The following is a 15876-nucleotide window of genomic DNA, read 5'->3' as shown; positions in this document are numbered from 1 at the left end:
CGCTTTTACACAATAAAAACTAAAAAAAAAATAATTTTTTTTTCAGCTGATGGAACTGTATGGTGGCTTGTTTTTTGCGGGACAAAATGATGTTTTCAGCAGTACCATGTTTATTTACTATAGTCTTTTTATCACATTTTATTCCACTTCTTGATCGGTGGTATGATGATTGTTTTTTGCCTCTTTTTTTTTTTTTTTTTACCGTGTTCACTAAAGGGGTTAACTACTGGGGCAGTTTTATAGGTCGGGTGTTCAGAACACGGCTATACCAAATGTGTACTTTTATTGTTTATTTATTTTTTCATAATATTTATTTATGGGTACAATTTTTTATTGATATTATTTTGTGATTTTTTTTCAAAAAATATTCTTACAACTTTTTTTCACTTTTTTTTTTTTACTTAGTCCCACTATGGGACTTTCACTTTCTGCAGTGTGATCGCTGTTATAAGGCATAGATGTAGGATCACTGACTGCTATGCCTTATAGCTGTCAGCCCTACAGACACAAGATAGTTAGATCATGCACTGCGCATGATCTAACTACCTTGCTAGTGCCTGGTGACCTGGATGTCGTCATGAGGACATTGGGTCACCATGGCAGCAATCGGGACCCCGCGGGGTCTCCGATCCAAGAGCAGAGAGGCGTCTGTCTCTCTACCTGCTTGCTAAATGCTGCGATCGCAGCATTTAGGGGGTTAAAGTGACAGGAGTGGAGCCCGGGTGTCAGCTGTCAGAATCAGCTGACACCCAGGGGTGATCACGCGTGCGTGCACAGCCTCTGTGAACGCAAAATCGCCTGGTTGTATCTATACGTCCCATGTCTGTAAGTACCAGGCCACGGGGATGTATGGATATGTCTAAGGTCATAAAGGGGTTAAACAAAAAACGAAAAGGGTCTTGCAGCAATTTTAGTTGTGGGGAAGAGCGACTGAAGCAGGTCACAGGTGTTGACAGAAGATGGGAACTCCCTAAGACTAACGTAACTATATCATTTTTTTTTGTTGTGAACAAAAAGAACTAAAAATCAAAAACCCTGTTCCCCAAAAATATAGGAGTGAACAGAGATGGTGATGGAGGTCACTATAATGGGACTGTGTTGATTGGTCTTACACCCGTTAGCCATAACTATGAGCTGTCTTGGACAGCAGTGATCACGGTTGTGTCATTTGATACTGTTGCTGATTTGTTCGACTTCAGCAGACGTAACAGCAATCAGACATTTGTGGGACAAACCAGAATTTGCCTGTTACATACATGAACTGTACAAATCATCAACGGAGAGAAAAAAAAACAAGACTTAGCCTAAGATGGCTGCTATACCAGGGAGTGAAAGTTTAAGCATGAGAAAGACGCACTACAAATTGTTAAGCATCAACAGATACAACAGCGCCATCTGCTGACACTGCAATGTAACTCCTCCAACGTATAATAAGTCTCTAGCTTTTTGCATGTATTTTAACAGATACAGTGTCAGATCATTGCCTGGACATAACTGTATGCCCATTTGGAGTAAGATTTCGCTACTGTACAGTTATGTCCATATGCATGAAGGATTTAAGTCAGAGATTGGAAAATTGTGTTATTTGGTGGGGTTACATTTTGCACTTATGGCTTTTATTATCCATATACCAATGTCAAAGAAAATGTTATTTATTTTAATAAGCATGAAAAAAATAATAAGATTTAAATTTTCTATCACGCAGAGATAACTGTGTCCTGTCAGGTAACGAGATTGGCTTTACATAATATTACCAGGGTCTTAACGGCTTACAGTGTCAGATCTTTGGATCTATTGGATATCCGTACAAGTGTTTTTGGTATGTAATATATAAAGTTTATTGATGACAATCAAATGGATTAATCGAGCGTATTGACCTCCTGTTGCTGTAACAACACATAGGAGTGTCCAAAGTTAAGTTTCCGGAAGTCGTCTTTGATTTCAAGAAAAGATTTGTTCTTTGTTTCAGGCACAATGACGTAGATGAAGACCACGAGTGAGATGCACTCCACAAAGAAGAACAGGAAGCAGTACTGACTCAATCCATTCTGGAAAAAAGCAAATAGAATTTATGTGACATTCAGGTTGCGATCACATGTAGCAGTTACGCTGCAGATCTTCCATCTGGATTTGCGAGTAGATGACATTTTTAAGATCCTACACAGATGTGGAAAAGAAATAGTGCCGAAACTGATTTAAAGCAGGGATTTTAAAGGGGTTGTCTGGTCTTAAACCACAAGTCTGGAGTCACACTGTCTGTAGGCTTGAGAATCCTCACATCATGTACACTATGGGAGAGGGTGGTCATGTGACCACAAGTAGTGATATGCATACTCCCTGCCACATTCCAACTAGACTGTTTCCGGCCTCACTCAATACTCTTGCATTGAGCGAGGCTGTGCCCATCTAGTTGGAATGTGGCTGGGAGTATGCATATGCAGCGGAGAATCCTCACAGTGCACTCAATGTGAGGATTCACAAGTCTGCAGTCACTCGAAGACTGGACAACCTTTAAAGTTTGCAGGACATAAATTGTTTGTTTTATTGCAGATTTCAACTTTTCTAATGTAAAAATCTAAGTCTAAAACTTGCAGATACAGCTCATTTATCCCCTTTAATAAAACAGCTATTGTATGTTATGTTACATGTAAATCTGTCCTGGGAAGGGATCTGATTTTCTGATATTCTTGTGAAAAAAGGAAAAGATAATACACGTTATGTGCTTCCCTATGACCCATGCTGGAATGGCACTAGGTGTAAAATGTAGTAACTATCATTTTCATTTTATAAATCAATCGTACACATGAAAATATGCAACTTAGAATATATTACAATCAGAGAAATCTTTTTCTGCCAGTACTGATCACTGATTTTCAAATTTCTCTGTTCACTGGTAAAATCAGTATTCAAGGAAGACAGATCTTTACATTACTGGGGTAGGAGATAACAATTGCTACTAATAAGATTCTATATATAACTACAATAAGAAACCCGCGTGCTGTCACACCAGTTTCAAGAGTAGGAAGATACACAATAATTAACATAATTTTAAAATTAATATTTTTTATTTGAAAATAATTTAAAATACATTAAAAATAAAATACACGCCCCCTTTTGGAAGAAGCCCAAGGCGAAACGGCGTAGTCGGGGTAAAGACCAGCACCACCACCCACTCTCTGATATTATACACTTGTAAGTACACCATTATATTCGTACCCATATACAGTACAGACCAAAAGTTTGGACACACCTTCTCATTTAAAGATTTTTCTGTATTTTCATGACTATGAAAATTGTACATTCACACTGAAGGCATCAAAACTATGAATTAACACATGTGGAATTATATACTTAACAAAAAAGTGTGAAACAACTGAAAATATGTCTTATATTTATTCTAGGTTCTTCAAAGTAGCCACCTTTTGCTTTGATGACTGCTTTGCACACTCCTGGCATTCTCTTGATGAGCTTCAAGAGGTAGTCACCGGAAATGGTTTTCGCTTCACAGGTGTGCCCTGTCAGGTTTAATAAGTGGGATTTCTTGCCTTATAAATGGGGTTGGGACCATCGGTTGTGTTGTGCAGAAGTCAGGTGGATACACAGCTGATAGTCCTACTGAATAGACTGTTAGAATTTGTATTATGGCAAGAAAAAAGCAGCTAAGTAAAGAAAAACAAGTGGCCATCATTACTTTAAGAAATGAAGGTCAGTCAGTCCGAAAAATTGGGAAAACTTTGAATGTGTCCCCAAGTGCAGTTGCAAAAACCATCAAGCAATACAAAGAAACTGGCTCACATGAGGACCGCCCCAGGAAAGGAAGACCAAGAGTCACCTCTGCTTCTGAAGATAAGTTTATCCGAGTCACCAGCCTCAGAAATCGCAGGTTAACAGCAGCTCAGATTAGAGACCAGGTCAATGTCACACAGAGTTCTAGCAGCAGACACATCTCTTCAACAACTGTTAAGAGGAGACTTTGTGCAGCAGGCCTTCATGGTAAAATAGCTGCTAGGTAACCACTGCTAAGGACAGGCAACAAGCAGAAGAGACTTGTTTGGACTAAAGAACACAAGGAATGGACATTAGACCAGTGGAAATCTGTGCTTTGGTCTGATGAGTCCAAATTTGAGATCTTTGGTTCCAACCACCGTGTCTTTGGGCGACGCAGAAAAGGTGAACGGATGGACTCTACATGCCTGGTTCCCACCGTGAAGCATGGAGGAGGAGGTGTGATGATGTGGGGGTGCTTTGCTGGTGACACTGTTGGGGATTTATTCAAAATTGAAGGCATACTGAACCAGCATGACTACCACAGCATCTTGCAGCGGCATGCTATTCCATCCGGTTTGCGTTTAGTTGGACCATCATTTATTTTTCAACAGGACAATGACCCCAAACACACCTCCAGGCTGTGTAAGGGCTATTTGACCAAGAAAGAGAATGATGGGGTGCTACGCCAGATGACCTGGCCTCCACAGTCACCAGACCTGAACCCAATCGAGATGGTTTGGGGTGAGCTGGACCGCAGAGTGAAGGCAAAAGGGCCAACAAGTGCTAAGCATCTCTGGGAACTCCTTCAAGATTGTTGGAAGACCATTTCCGGTGACTACCTCTTGAAGCTCATCAAGAGAATGCCAAGAGTGTGCAAAGCAGTCATCAAAGCAAAAGGTGGCTACTTTGAAGAACCTAGAATATAAGACATATTTTCAGTTGTTTCACACTTTTTTGTTAAGTATATAATTCCACATGTGTTAATTCATAGTTTTGATGCCTTCAGTGTGAATGTACAATTTTCATAGTCATGAAAATACAGAAAAATCTTTAAATGAGGTGTGTCTAAACTTTTGGTCTGTACTGTAGTTGTATATGTAGGAAATACTAAGTAAAGACCCCAGTGTGACTATAGGATCATTGATTAATCCTTTATGTTGAAAAGGAGTTCAGCATTAGCACTTTTATCCATATATGGAACCATTAATTAATAGTCATTTGTATATAGGGGCATAAAAGAGGTATTTAAAAACTGCATTTGCACTTTGTAGTGTATTTGCACTGGAAAATGTAGCATTTTGCACTTTGAAGCCTACTTGCACCTTTTGATATGGGGACGGGTGTAATATAATATTAGAATAGCAACTGATGGAATATAAATAAATATATACAGTTATATGAAAAAGTTTGGGCACCCCTATTAATCTAAAGCTTAATGTTTTATAAAAATTGGTGTTTTTGCAACAGCTATTTCAGTTTGATATATGTAATAACTGTTGGACACAGTAATGTTTCTGGCTTGAAATGAGGTTTATTGTACTAACAGAAAATGTGCAATCTGCATTCAAACAAAATTTGACAGGTGCATAAGTATGGGCACCCTTATCATTTTCTTGTTTTAAATACTCCTACCTACTTTTTACTGACTTACTAAAGCACTTTTTTGGTTTTGTAACCTCATTGAGCTTTGAACTTCATAGCCAGGTGTATGCAATCATGAGAAAAGCTACTTAAAGTGGCCACTTGCAAGTTGTTCTCCTGTTTGAATCTCCTCTGAAGAGTGGCATCATGGGCTCCTCAAAACAACTGTCAAATGATCTGAAAACAAAGCTTATTCAACATAGTTGTTTAGGGGAAGGATACAAAAAGCTGTCTCAGAGATTTAACCTGTCAGTTTCCACTGTGAGGAACATAGTAAGGAAATGGAAGATCACAGGGACAGTTCTTGCTAAGGTCAGAAGTGGCAGGCCAAGAAAAACATCAGAAAGGCAGAGAAGAAGAATGGTGAGATCAGTCAAGGACAATCCTCAGACCACCTCCAGAGAGCTGCAGCATCAACTTGCTGCAGATGGTGTCACTGTGCATCGGTCAACTATACAACACACTTTGCACAAGGAGAAGCTGTATGGGAGAGTGATGCGAAAGAAGCCTTTCTGCAAGCACGCCACAAACAGAGTCGGCTGAGGTATGCAAAAGCACATTTGGAGAAGCCAATTTCTTTTTGGAAGAAGGTCCTGTGGACTGATGAAACCAAGATTGAGTTGTTTGGTCATACAAAAAGGCGTTATGCATGGCGGCAAAAAAACACATCATTCCAAGAAAAACACTTGCTACCCACAGTAAAATTTGGTGGAGGTTCCATCATGCTTTGGGGCTGTGTGGCCAATGCCGGCTCCGGGAATCTTGTTAAAGTTGAGGGACGCATGGATTCCACTCAGTATCAGCAGATTCTTGACAATGATGTTCAAGAATCAGTGATAAAGTTGAAGTTACGCAGGGAATGGATCTTTCAGCAAGACTATGATCCAAATCACCGCTCCAAATCTACTCAGGCATTCATGCAGAGGAACAATTACAATGTTCTGGAATGGCCATCCCAGTCCTCAGACCTGAATATCATTGAACATCTGTGGGATCATTTGAAGAGGGCTGTCCATGCTCGGCGACCATCAAACTTAACTGAACTGGAATTGTTTTGTAAAGAGGAATGGTCAAAAATACCTTCATCCAGGATCCAGGAACTCATTAAAAGCTACAGGAAGCGACTAGAGGCTGTTATTTTTGCAAAAGGAGGATCTACTAAATATTAATGTCACTTTTCTGGTGAGGTGCCCATACTTATGCATCTGTCAAATTTTGTTTGAATGCAGATTGCACATTTTCTGTTAGTACAATAAACCTCATTTCAAGGCAGAAACATTACTGTGTCCAACAGTTATTACATATATCAAACTGAAATAGATGTTGCAAAAACACAAATTTTTATAAAACAATAAGCTTAAGATTAATAGGGGTGCCCAAACTTTTTCATATAACTGTATATATTAAAATTATAATTGATCAGCCTGGGGCTGGTGGTGTATGTAATTTGAAAGTACCTGTATTTTATTTTTAATGTACTTTAAATTATTTTCAAATTAACATAATTTTAAAATTAATATTTTTTTATTAGTGTATCTTCCTACTCGTGAAACTGGTGCGACAGCACGAGGGTTTCTTATTGTAGTTATATGTTGATTGGGAAGCAATAATTTTGGACCGTATTGGAGTGCATTAATAAGATTCTATGTAGATGCATAGAGGCAAAGCTCGTCTTTCCTCCTACCCCTCCATTTACACACAATCTCACCAACTGTCATTTATCTAAGCAATTAAAATCTGTATGAACTGGATACAGATTTTACATGTGAATTTATAAATAATTTTATTTCTATAGCGCCAACATATTTCGCAGTACTTTACAATTAAGCGGGGGCATATACAGACATCACAAAGTAACGCACAGTTCAACAGTTACAGGAGGAGTAAGGGCCCTGCTCACAAACCTACAATCTATAATTTTGAGAATGAAAAATAAGTCCTGTCGGAGAAAGGAGCAAATTTCTCTGATAAGATTACAAAGTTGCTTATTTTCATGTGTGTGTTATTGATTTATGAAAAAAAAAAAAAAACAATTATTAGGCTTTAAAAATAATCTGTCACCAAGTTTTTGCTACCCCATTTGAGAGCAACATGATGTATGTACAGAGACCAGCGGTGTCACTTACTATCTGCTTGTTGCAGTTTTGATAAAATGCCTGTTTTATCTGTTGCAGATCCACCAATTTTCTGAATGCTGAGCCCTGTAGAACACCGCCCACACCACTGATTGGCAGCTTTCAGTGTACACTGTGCATAGGCAGAAAGGTGCCAATCAGTGGTGAGGGCTGAATTTCATAGAGCTCATGAATATGGAGGTCTACATGGCAGCAGGTTTACTGGTTTCTCTAATGCTGATAGAGCAGTGGTTTTATCGAATCTACAGCAAGCAGCCAAATAAGTGACACTTTGCTGGAATCAGGGTCTCTGTCTCTACCTCTTACGGGTCTCAGGTTAGGTGGAAAAACCTGATGACAGATTCTCCTTAATGACCTGGCAATTTTTTTTTTTTTTTGTGCTTACATTTTTACTCCACTTATTCCAAAACACATAATTTAATTATTTTTTTTGTCAACAATGCTGTATGAGGGCTTGTTTTCTGGTGAGACAGCTTGCCGTTTTGAATGACACGATTCACTTTATCATATAGTATACAGAAAAATGTAACAAAATTCCAAATTGAAAAAATAAATAACGAAACCATAAAAGCAATGCAATTCCTCCACTTTTTTGACCTGGTGATATTATTCTCTAGGTCAGTTTAATCACAGTGATAGAAAACTTTTTTTTTTTTTGCTATTTAAGAAGTCTAAGGCCCATAGTTATTATTTTTTCATTCTAGTGGGCTGTATGAGGGCTTGTTTTATTGAGTACTGCGGTATAGTTGTTATTGATACTATTTTGGGTACATATGATATTTTGATGACTTTTTATTATTTTTTTTAATCGGAGGAGTATGGACCTTCACAACATTTACCGTACGTGGTAAACTATTTTATATTTTTGACAGATCAGACTTTTACGAATGCAATGATATCATATATACTTATTTTTTATATTTCTTTATTTTTATCTGGGGAAAAAGGGGTGATTTGAATCTTTAAACAAACAACAAACATTAGTATTGTGCTTTTCTCGAAATGGACTCAAAGGAAAACCGAATGTTTGAAATTTTCTGTTTTAATATATTTTTTATTATATATCTACAGAGGGGAAAATAAGTATTTGATACACTGCCGATTTTGCAAGTTTTCCCACCTGACCTCATCAATCCGCCCTTCAATACGATGCAGTCATGCTGTCCCATTTGCAGAAAAGCACCCCCAAAGTATGAGGTTTCCCCCACCATGCTTCACGTTTAGGGCGGTGTTTTTGGGGTTGTACTCATCATTCTTCCTTCCAACACAATGAGTGGAGTTGATACCAAAAAGTTCTATTTTGGTCTCATATGACCACATGACCTTTTTACATGCCTCTTCTGGATCATCCAAATGGTCATTGGCAAACTTCAAATGGGACTGGACATGTGCTGGTGTAAGCAGGGGGACCTTGCTTGTCCTGCAGGATTTTAATCCATGACGGCGTAGTATGTTACTAACGGTAATGTTTGAGACTGTGGTCCCAGCTCTCTTCAGGTTATTGACCAGGTCCTCCCACGTAGTTCTGGGCTGATTCCTAATATTTCTCGGAATCATCCTTACCCCATGAGGCGAGATCTTGCATTGAGCCCCAGATTGAGGAAGATGGACAGTCATGTTGTGTTTCTTCCATTGTCTAATAATTGTGCCAACAGTTGTTGCCTTCTCACCAAGCTGCCTGCCTATTGTCCTGTAGCCCATCCCAGCCCTTGCAGGTCTACAATTTTGTCTCTGGTGTCCTTAGACAGCTCTTTGGTCTTGACCATGGTGGAGAGGTTGGAGTGTGATTGAGTGTGGGAACAGGAGTTTTTTACACAGATAACGATTTCAAACAGGTGCAATTAATACAGGTAATGAGTGCAGAGTAGGAGGGCTTATTAAAAAAAAAAAAAAGCTAACAGGTCTGTGAGAGCCAGAATTCTTGCTGGTTGGTAGATGAACAAATACTTATTTCATGCAATAAAATGCAATTTAATTATTTAAAAATCATACAATATCATATTCTGTTTTTTATTTTTAGATTCTGTCTCTCACAGTTGAAGTGTATCAAATACTTATTTTCCCAATTGTATACACTGTATATATACAGTATATTTCACTTTTCACTATTTTTTTATTCCCTATATGGACTTGTGAAGTATTGCTGTATGTAATACAAGCAATCAACTGCAAGCAGAGTCGCACTGGCCCACCGGATAACCGGAGAATCCTCCGGTGGGCCCGCCCATCCAGGACCCGCCCACCCACCGCACTTCTTATTTGTCAAGCGCAGCTCCTTCACATTGACTGCGCCTATCTGCTCCTGTATCTCATCCAGGTGCACGCTCCTTTAGAGAGGTGAGGGTTTAATTCTGTACCCGGCTGCACTGCTCATTGGCACATGTAAAGTGCAGCTCCTTCACATGGCCTGCTGACTTCAATACTGATCGTTATCGCACGCACTGCTCCTCAGAGAGCAGGGCACGCTTACTGGTACAGAGTCGGCACAGTCACAGCTGACTCTGTGATGATCGGAGCGCTGCTGTCTTCCGATCATCTGTTGTGTGTCTGCGCCTGCGGCTCTTCCCTGTGGCTTAGCAAGGATGGACAGTGGTGCTGACTGCTGCTTTATTCTAACACTGATGGCTTGCAGACTTGCAGCTCAGCCAATCAGCATTAGTTTTCTCGTGTGTCCTCACATCACAGCCCTCACAGAGAGAGGGCTTCCTGCTGGAGACCTGGAGTGTGTCAGTGTGAGTAAATTTCTCATAACTAGTTCTCCAGCCTCAACACTGTTATTTAATTGTCTCATGCAGTTAGGGGTGGAAGCCCCCAGGCTATTAAGGGGTGACACAAAGGGGAAGGGGGCCTTCAGAGTATTAAGAGTGACAAAGTGTGAGAGGCCCCTCAGGTAATAAGGGGTTACACAGTGTGCGAAGGGCCCCTCAGGTAAATACCCTGAATTGGAGTAGTATTTTAAACAAGAGGATCTGTCAACTCTCCTGTGTGGTGTGGTATATAGAGGATGGATCCCGTGTGGTGTGGTATATAGAGGATGGGTCCCGTGTGATGTAGTATATAGAAGATGGGTCCCGTGTGGTGTAGTATATAGAGGATGGGTCCCGTGTGATGTAGTATATAGAGGATGGGTCCCGTGTGGTGTAGTATATAGAGGATGTGTCCCGTGTGGTGTAGTATATAGAGGATGGGTCCCGTGTGGTGTAGTATATAGAGGATGTGTTCCGTGTGGTGTAGTATATAGAGGATGTGTCCCGTGTGGTGTAGTATATAGAGGATGGGTCCCGTGTGGTGTGGTATATAGAGGATGGGTCCCGTGTGGTGTGGTATATAGAGGATGGGTCCCGTGTGATGTAGTATATAGAGGATGGGTCCCGTGTGGTGTAGTATATAGAGGATGGGTCCCGTGCGGTGTGGCATATAGAGGATGGGTCCCGTGCGGTGTGGCATATAGAGGATGGGTCCCGTGCGGTGTGGCATATAGAGGATGGGTCCCGTGCGGTGTGGCATATAGAGGATGGGTCCCGTGCGGTGTGGCATATAGAGGATGGGTCCCGTGCGGTGTGGCATATAGAGGATGGGTCCCGTGCGGTGTGGCATATAGAGGATGGGTCCCGTGCGGTGTGGCATATAGAGGATGGGTCCCGTGCGGTGTGGCATATAGAGGATGGGTCCCGTGCGGTGTGGCATATAGAGGATGGGTCCCGTGCGGTGTGGCATATAGAGGATGGGTCCCGTGCGGTGTGGCATATAGAGGATGGGTCCCGTGCGGTGTGGCATATAGAGGATGGGTCCCGTGCGGTGTGGCATATAGAGGATGGGTCCCGTGCGGTGTGGCATATAGAGGATGGGTCCCGTGCGGTGTGGCATATAGAGGATGGGTCCCGTGCGGTGTGGCATATAGAGGATGGGTCCCGTGCGGTGTGGCATATAGAGGATGGGTCCCGTGCGGTGTGGCATATAGAGGATGGGTCCCGTGCGGTGTGGCATATAGAGGATGAGTCCCGTGCGGTGTGGCATATAGAGGATGGGTCCCGTGCGGTGTGGCATACAGAGGATGGGTCCCGTGCGGTGTGGCATACAGAGGATGGGTCCCGTGCGGTGTGGCATATAGAGGATGGGTCCCGTGCGGTGTGGCATATAGAGGATGGGTCCCGTGCGGTGTGGCATACAGAGGATGGGTCCCGTGCGGTGTGGCATACAGAGGATGGGTCCCGTGCGGTGTGGCATACAGAGGATGGGTCCCGTGCGGTGTGGCATACAGAGGATGGGTCCCGTGCGGTGTGGCATACAGAGGATGGGTCCCGTGCGGTGTGGCATACAGAGGATGGGTCCCGTGCGGTGTGGCATACAGAGGACGGGTCCCGTGCGGTGTGGCATACAGAGGATGGGTCCCGTGCGGTGTGGCATACAGAGGATGGGTCCCGTGCGGTGTGGCATACAGAGGATGGGTCCCGTGCGGTGTGGCATTTAGAGGATGGGTCCCGTGCGGTGTGGCATATAGAGGATGGGTCCCGTGCGGTGTGGCATATAGAGGATGGGTCCCGTGCGGTGTGGCATATAGAGGATGGGTCCCGTGCGGTGTGGCATATAGAGGATGGGTCCCGTGCGGTGTGGCATATAGAGGATGGGTCCCGTGCGGTGTGGCATATAGAGGATGGGTCCCGTGCGGTGTGGCATATAGAGGATGGGTCCCGTGCGGTGTGGCATATAGAGGATGGGTCCCGTGCGGTGTGGCATATAGAGGATGGGTCCCGTGCGGTGTGGCATATAGAGGATGGGTCCCGTGCGGTGTGGTATATAGAGGATGGGTCCCGTGCGGTGTGGTATATAGAGGATGGGTCCCGTGCGGTGTGGTATATAGAGGATGGGTCCCGTGCGGTGTGGTATATAGAGGATGGGTCCCGTGCGGTGTGGTATATAGAGGATGGGTCCCGTGCGGTGTGGTATATAGAGGATGGGTCCCGTGCGGTGTGGTATATAGAGGATGGGTCCCGTGCGGTGTGGTATATAGAGGATGGGTCCCGTGCGGTGTGGTATATAGAGGATGGGTCCCGTGCGGTGTGGTATATAGAGGATGGGTCCCGTGCGGTGTGGTATATAGAGGATGGGTCCCGTGCGGTGTGGTATATAGAGGATGGATCCCGTGCGGTGTGGTATATAGAGGATGGATCCCGTGTGGTGTGGTATATAGAGGATGGGTCCCGTGTGGTGTGGTATATAGAGGATGGGTCCCGTGTGGTGTGGTATATAGAGGATGGGTCCCGTGTGGTGTGGTATATAGAGGATGGGTCCCGTGTGGTGTGGTATATAGAGGATGGGTCCCGTGTGGTGTGGTATATAGAGGATGGGTCCCGTGTGGTGTAGTATATAGAGGATGGGTCCCGTGTGGTGTAGTATATAGAGGATGGGTCCCGTGTGGTGTGGTATATAGAGGATGGGTCCCGTGTGGTGTGGTATATAGAGGATGGGTCCCGTGTGGTGTGGTATATAGAGGATGGGTCCCGTGTGGTGTAGTATATAGAGGATGGGTCCCGGGTGGTGTAGTATATAGAGGATGGGTCCCGTGTGGTGTAGTATATAGAGGATGTGTCCTGTGTGGTGTAGTATATAGAGGATGTGTCCTGTGCGGTGTAGTATATAGAGGATGGGTCCTGTGCGGTGTAGTATATAGAGGATGTGTCCCGTGTGGTGTAGTATATAGAGGATGTGTTCCGTGTGGTGTAGTATATAGAGGATGGGTCCTGTGTGGTGTAGTATATAGAGGATGGGTCCTGTGTGGTGTAGTATATAGAGGATGTGTCCCGTGTATATATACTGCATGGTGGGCCCCAAGAATTATTTTTCTCTGGTGGGCCCAAGGTACTTCAGTCTGACGCTGAATGCAAATACTGCAATACTGCAAGTACATCAGCCTCATCGGGTCTCAGAGATCTATTTAATAATGTGCACAGCTTGTACTGTGAAATTTGGTCCACTCTAATGAATAATGAAACTTCAGTGAAACTGTCTAACAAATAGAAAATCTACAGTATATTGCTATGCCTCAGCAAAGTGATCAACCTTGACTTCTATCAGCGTACTGCACAAATGTATATATCTATTGTCCTTGTGTTTTACTTATATTCACATTTGAAATTTGTTGTATGTGAATGATGATGCCTGGGATATAATGGTCAGAAGAGTCTATTAAGTAAGATATCAAGACACAGAAATAATACTTACAACTATAAATGGGAAAGCCATTCCTATAGCGAAAAAACTCGTCCAGTTTACCGCTCCTCCTATCATGTAAGCTCCTGTCCGTGCTGACTGGGTAAATAGTTCTGCAGTCAGTGTATTGGTGACACCACCTGGGGATTCAAGAACACAATAGTATAAGTGAAAAAGAAAAATGTTTTTCTTTTTTTAAGGCATATTAGGATTTTACGAAGACTTTAAATAAAGTAATACATCTGATTTTAGAAATTCTGAAATGTCATACAGACAGAAGTATGGAAGTATGGTAATATATAACACTTAGTTAGATAATTGTGTATCATTACCACGCTAGCAAATACCATTGTATAAAAAGACAATATGTCCAGTAACACATACAGTACAGACCAAAAATTTGGACACACCTTCTCATTTAAAGATTTTTCTGTATTTTCTTAACTATGAAAATTGTACATTCACACTGAAGGCATCAAAACTATGAATTAACACATGTGGAATTATATACTTAACAAAAAAGTGTGAAACAACTGAAAATATGTCTTATAATCTAGGTTCTTCAAAGTAGCCACCTTTTGCTTTGATGACTGCTTTGCACACTCTTGGCATTCTCTTGATGAGCTTCAAGAGGTAGTCACCGGAAATGGTCTTCCAACAATCTTGAAGGAGTTCCCAGAGATGCTTAGCACTTGTTGGCCCTTTTGCCTTCACTCTGTTGTCCAGCTCACCCCAAACCATCTCGATTGGGTTCAGGTCTGGTGACTGTGTAGGTCAGGTCATTTGGCGTAGCACCCCATCACTCTCCTTCTTGGTCAAATAGCCCTTACACAGCCTGGAGGTGTGTTTGGGGTCATTGTCCTGTTGAAAAATAAATGGTGGTCCAACTAAACGCAAGCCGGATGGAATAGCATGCCGCTGCAAGATGCTGTGGTAGCCATGCTGGTTCAGTATGCCTTAAATTTTGAATAAATCCCCAACAGTGTCACCAGCAAAGCACCCCCACACCATCACACCTCCTCCTCCATGCTTCATGGTGGGAACTAGGCATGTAGAGTCCATCCGTTCACCTTTTCTGCGTCGCACAAAGACATGGTGGTTGGAACCAAAGATCTTAAATTTGGACTCATCAGACCAAAGCACAGATTTCCACTGGTCTAATGTCCATTACTTGTGTTCTTTAGCCCAAACAAGTCTCTTCTGCTTGTTGCCTGTCCTTAGCAGTGGTTTCCTAGCAGCTATTTTACCATGAAGGCCTGCTGCACAAAGTCTCCTCTTAACAGTTGTTAAAGAGATGTGTCTGCTGCTAGAACTCTGTGTGGCATTGACCTGGCCTCTAATCTGAGCTGCTGTTAACCTGTGATTTCTGAGGCCGGCGACTCGGATAAACTTATCCTCAGAAGCAGAGGTGACTCTTGGTCTTCCTTTCCTGGGGCGGTCCTCATGTGAGCCAGTTTCTTTGTAGCGCTTGATGTTTTTTGCAACTGCAATTGGGGACACTTTCAAAGTTTTCCCAATTTTTTGGACTGACTGACCTTCATTTCTTAAAGTAATGATGGCCACTCGTTTTTCTTTACTTAGCTGCTTTTTTCTTGCCATAATACAAATTCTAACAGTCTATTCCGTAGGACTATCAGCTGTGTATCCACCTGACTTCTGCACAACACAACTGATGGTCCCAACCCCATTTATAAGGCAAGAAATCCCACTTATTAAACCTGACAGGGCACACCTGTGAAGTGAAAACCATTTCCGGTGACTACCTCTTGAAGCTCATCAAGAGAATGCCAAGAGTGTGCAAAGCAGTCATCAAAGCAAAAGGTGGCTACTTTGAAGAACCTAGAATATAAGACATATTTTCAGTTGTTTCACACTTTTTTGTTAAGTATATAATTCCACATGTGTTAATTCATAGTTTGATGCCTTCAGTGTGAATGTGCAATTTTCAAAGTCATGAAAATACAGAAAAATCTTAAAATGAGAAGGTGTGTCCAAACTTTTGGTCTGTACTGTATGTGGATAGAAACCAAAAATAACTAATAGAAAATCCTGAGAAAGGAGTCTATTGATCGCTGGGTGGTCACTATACACATTATGAAGTAAGGTGAACTATGCTCTATGC

At 42.5% G+C, this 15876-nt stretch overlaps 1 protein-coding gene across 3 annotated transcripts in view; it reads right to left on the bottom strand.

Annotated features, from left to right (window-relative positions):
- Nucleotides 1-1783: 1783 nt before the first annotated feature.
- LOC141258197 (solute carrier family 2, facilitated glucose transporter member 11-like) overlaps nucleotides 1784-15876 on the bottom strand; it is a 311675-nt gene continuing 297582 nt past the window's right edge. The window contains exons 20-21 of one of the 3 annotated variants that reach the window (XM_073673201.1): nucleotides 13767-13894; nucleotides 1784-2048 (exon numbers count right to left, since the gene is read on the bottom strand). In XM_073673201.1, the coding sequence (XP_073529302.1) occupies nucleotides 1860-2048; nucleotides 13767-13894 (317 nt within the window). In that variant the 3' untranslated portion in view covers nucleotides 1784-1859. The remainder of the gene's footprint in view (nucleotides 2049-13766; nucleotides 13895-15876) is intronic. The other 2 variants (XM_073673198.1, XM_073673209.1) reach the window with 2 other exon arrangements.

This window comes from Phyllobates terribilis, unplaced genomic scaffold, assembly GCF_046119375.1.
Source record: "Phyllobates terribilis strain yellow unplaced genomic scaffold, ASM4611937v1 Scaffold_1__5_contigs__length_1240528914, whole genome shotgun sequence".
Classification (NCBI taxonomy): domain Eukaryota; kingdom Metazoa; phylum Chordata; class Amphibia; order Anura; family Dendrobatidae; genus Phyllobates; species Phyllobates terribilis.
This window is presented reverse-complemented; position numbering and strand designations above follow the sequence as displayed.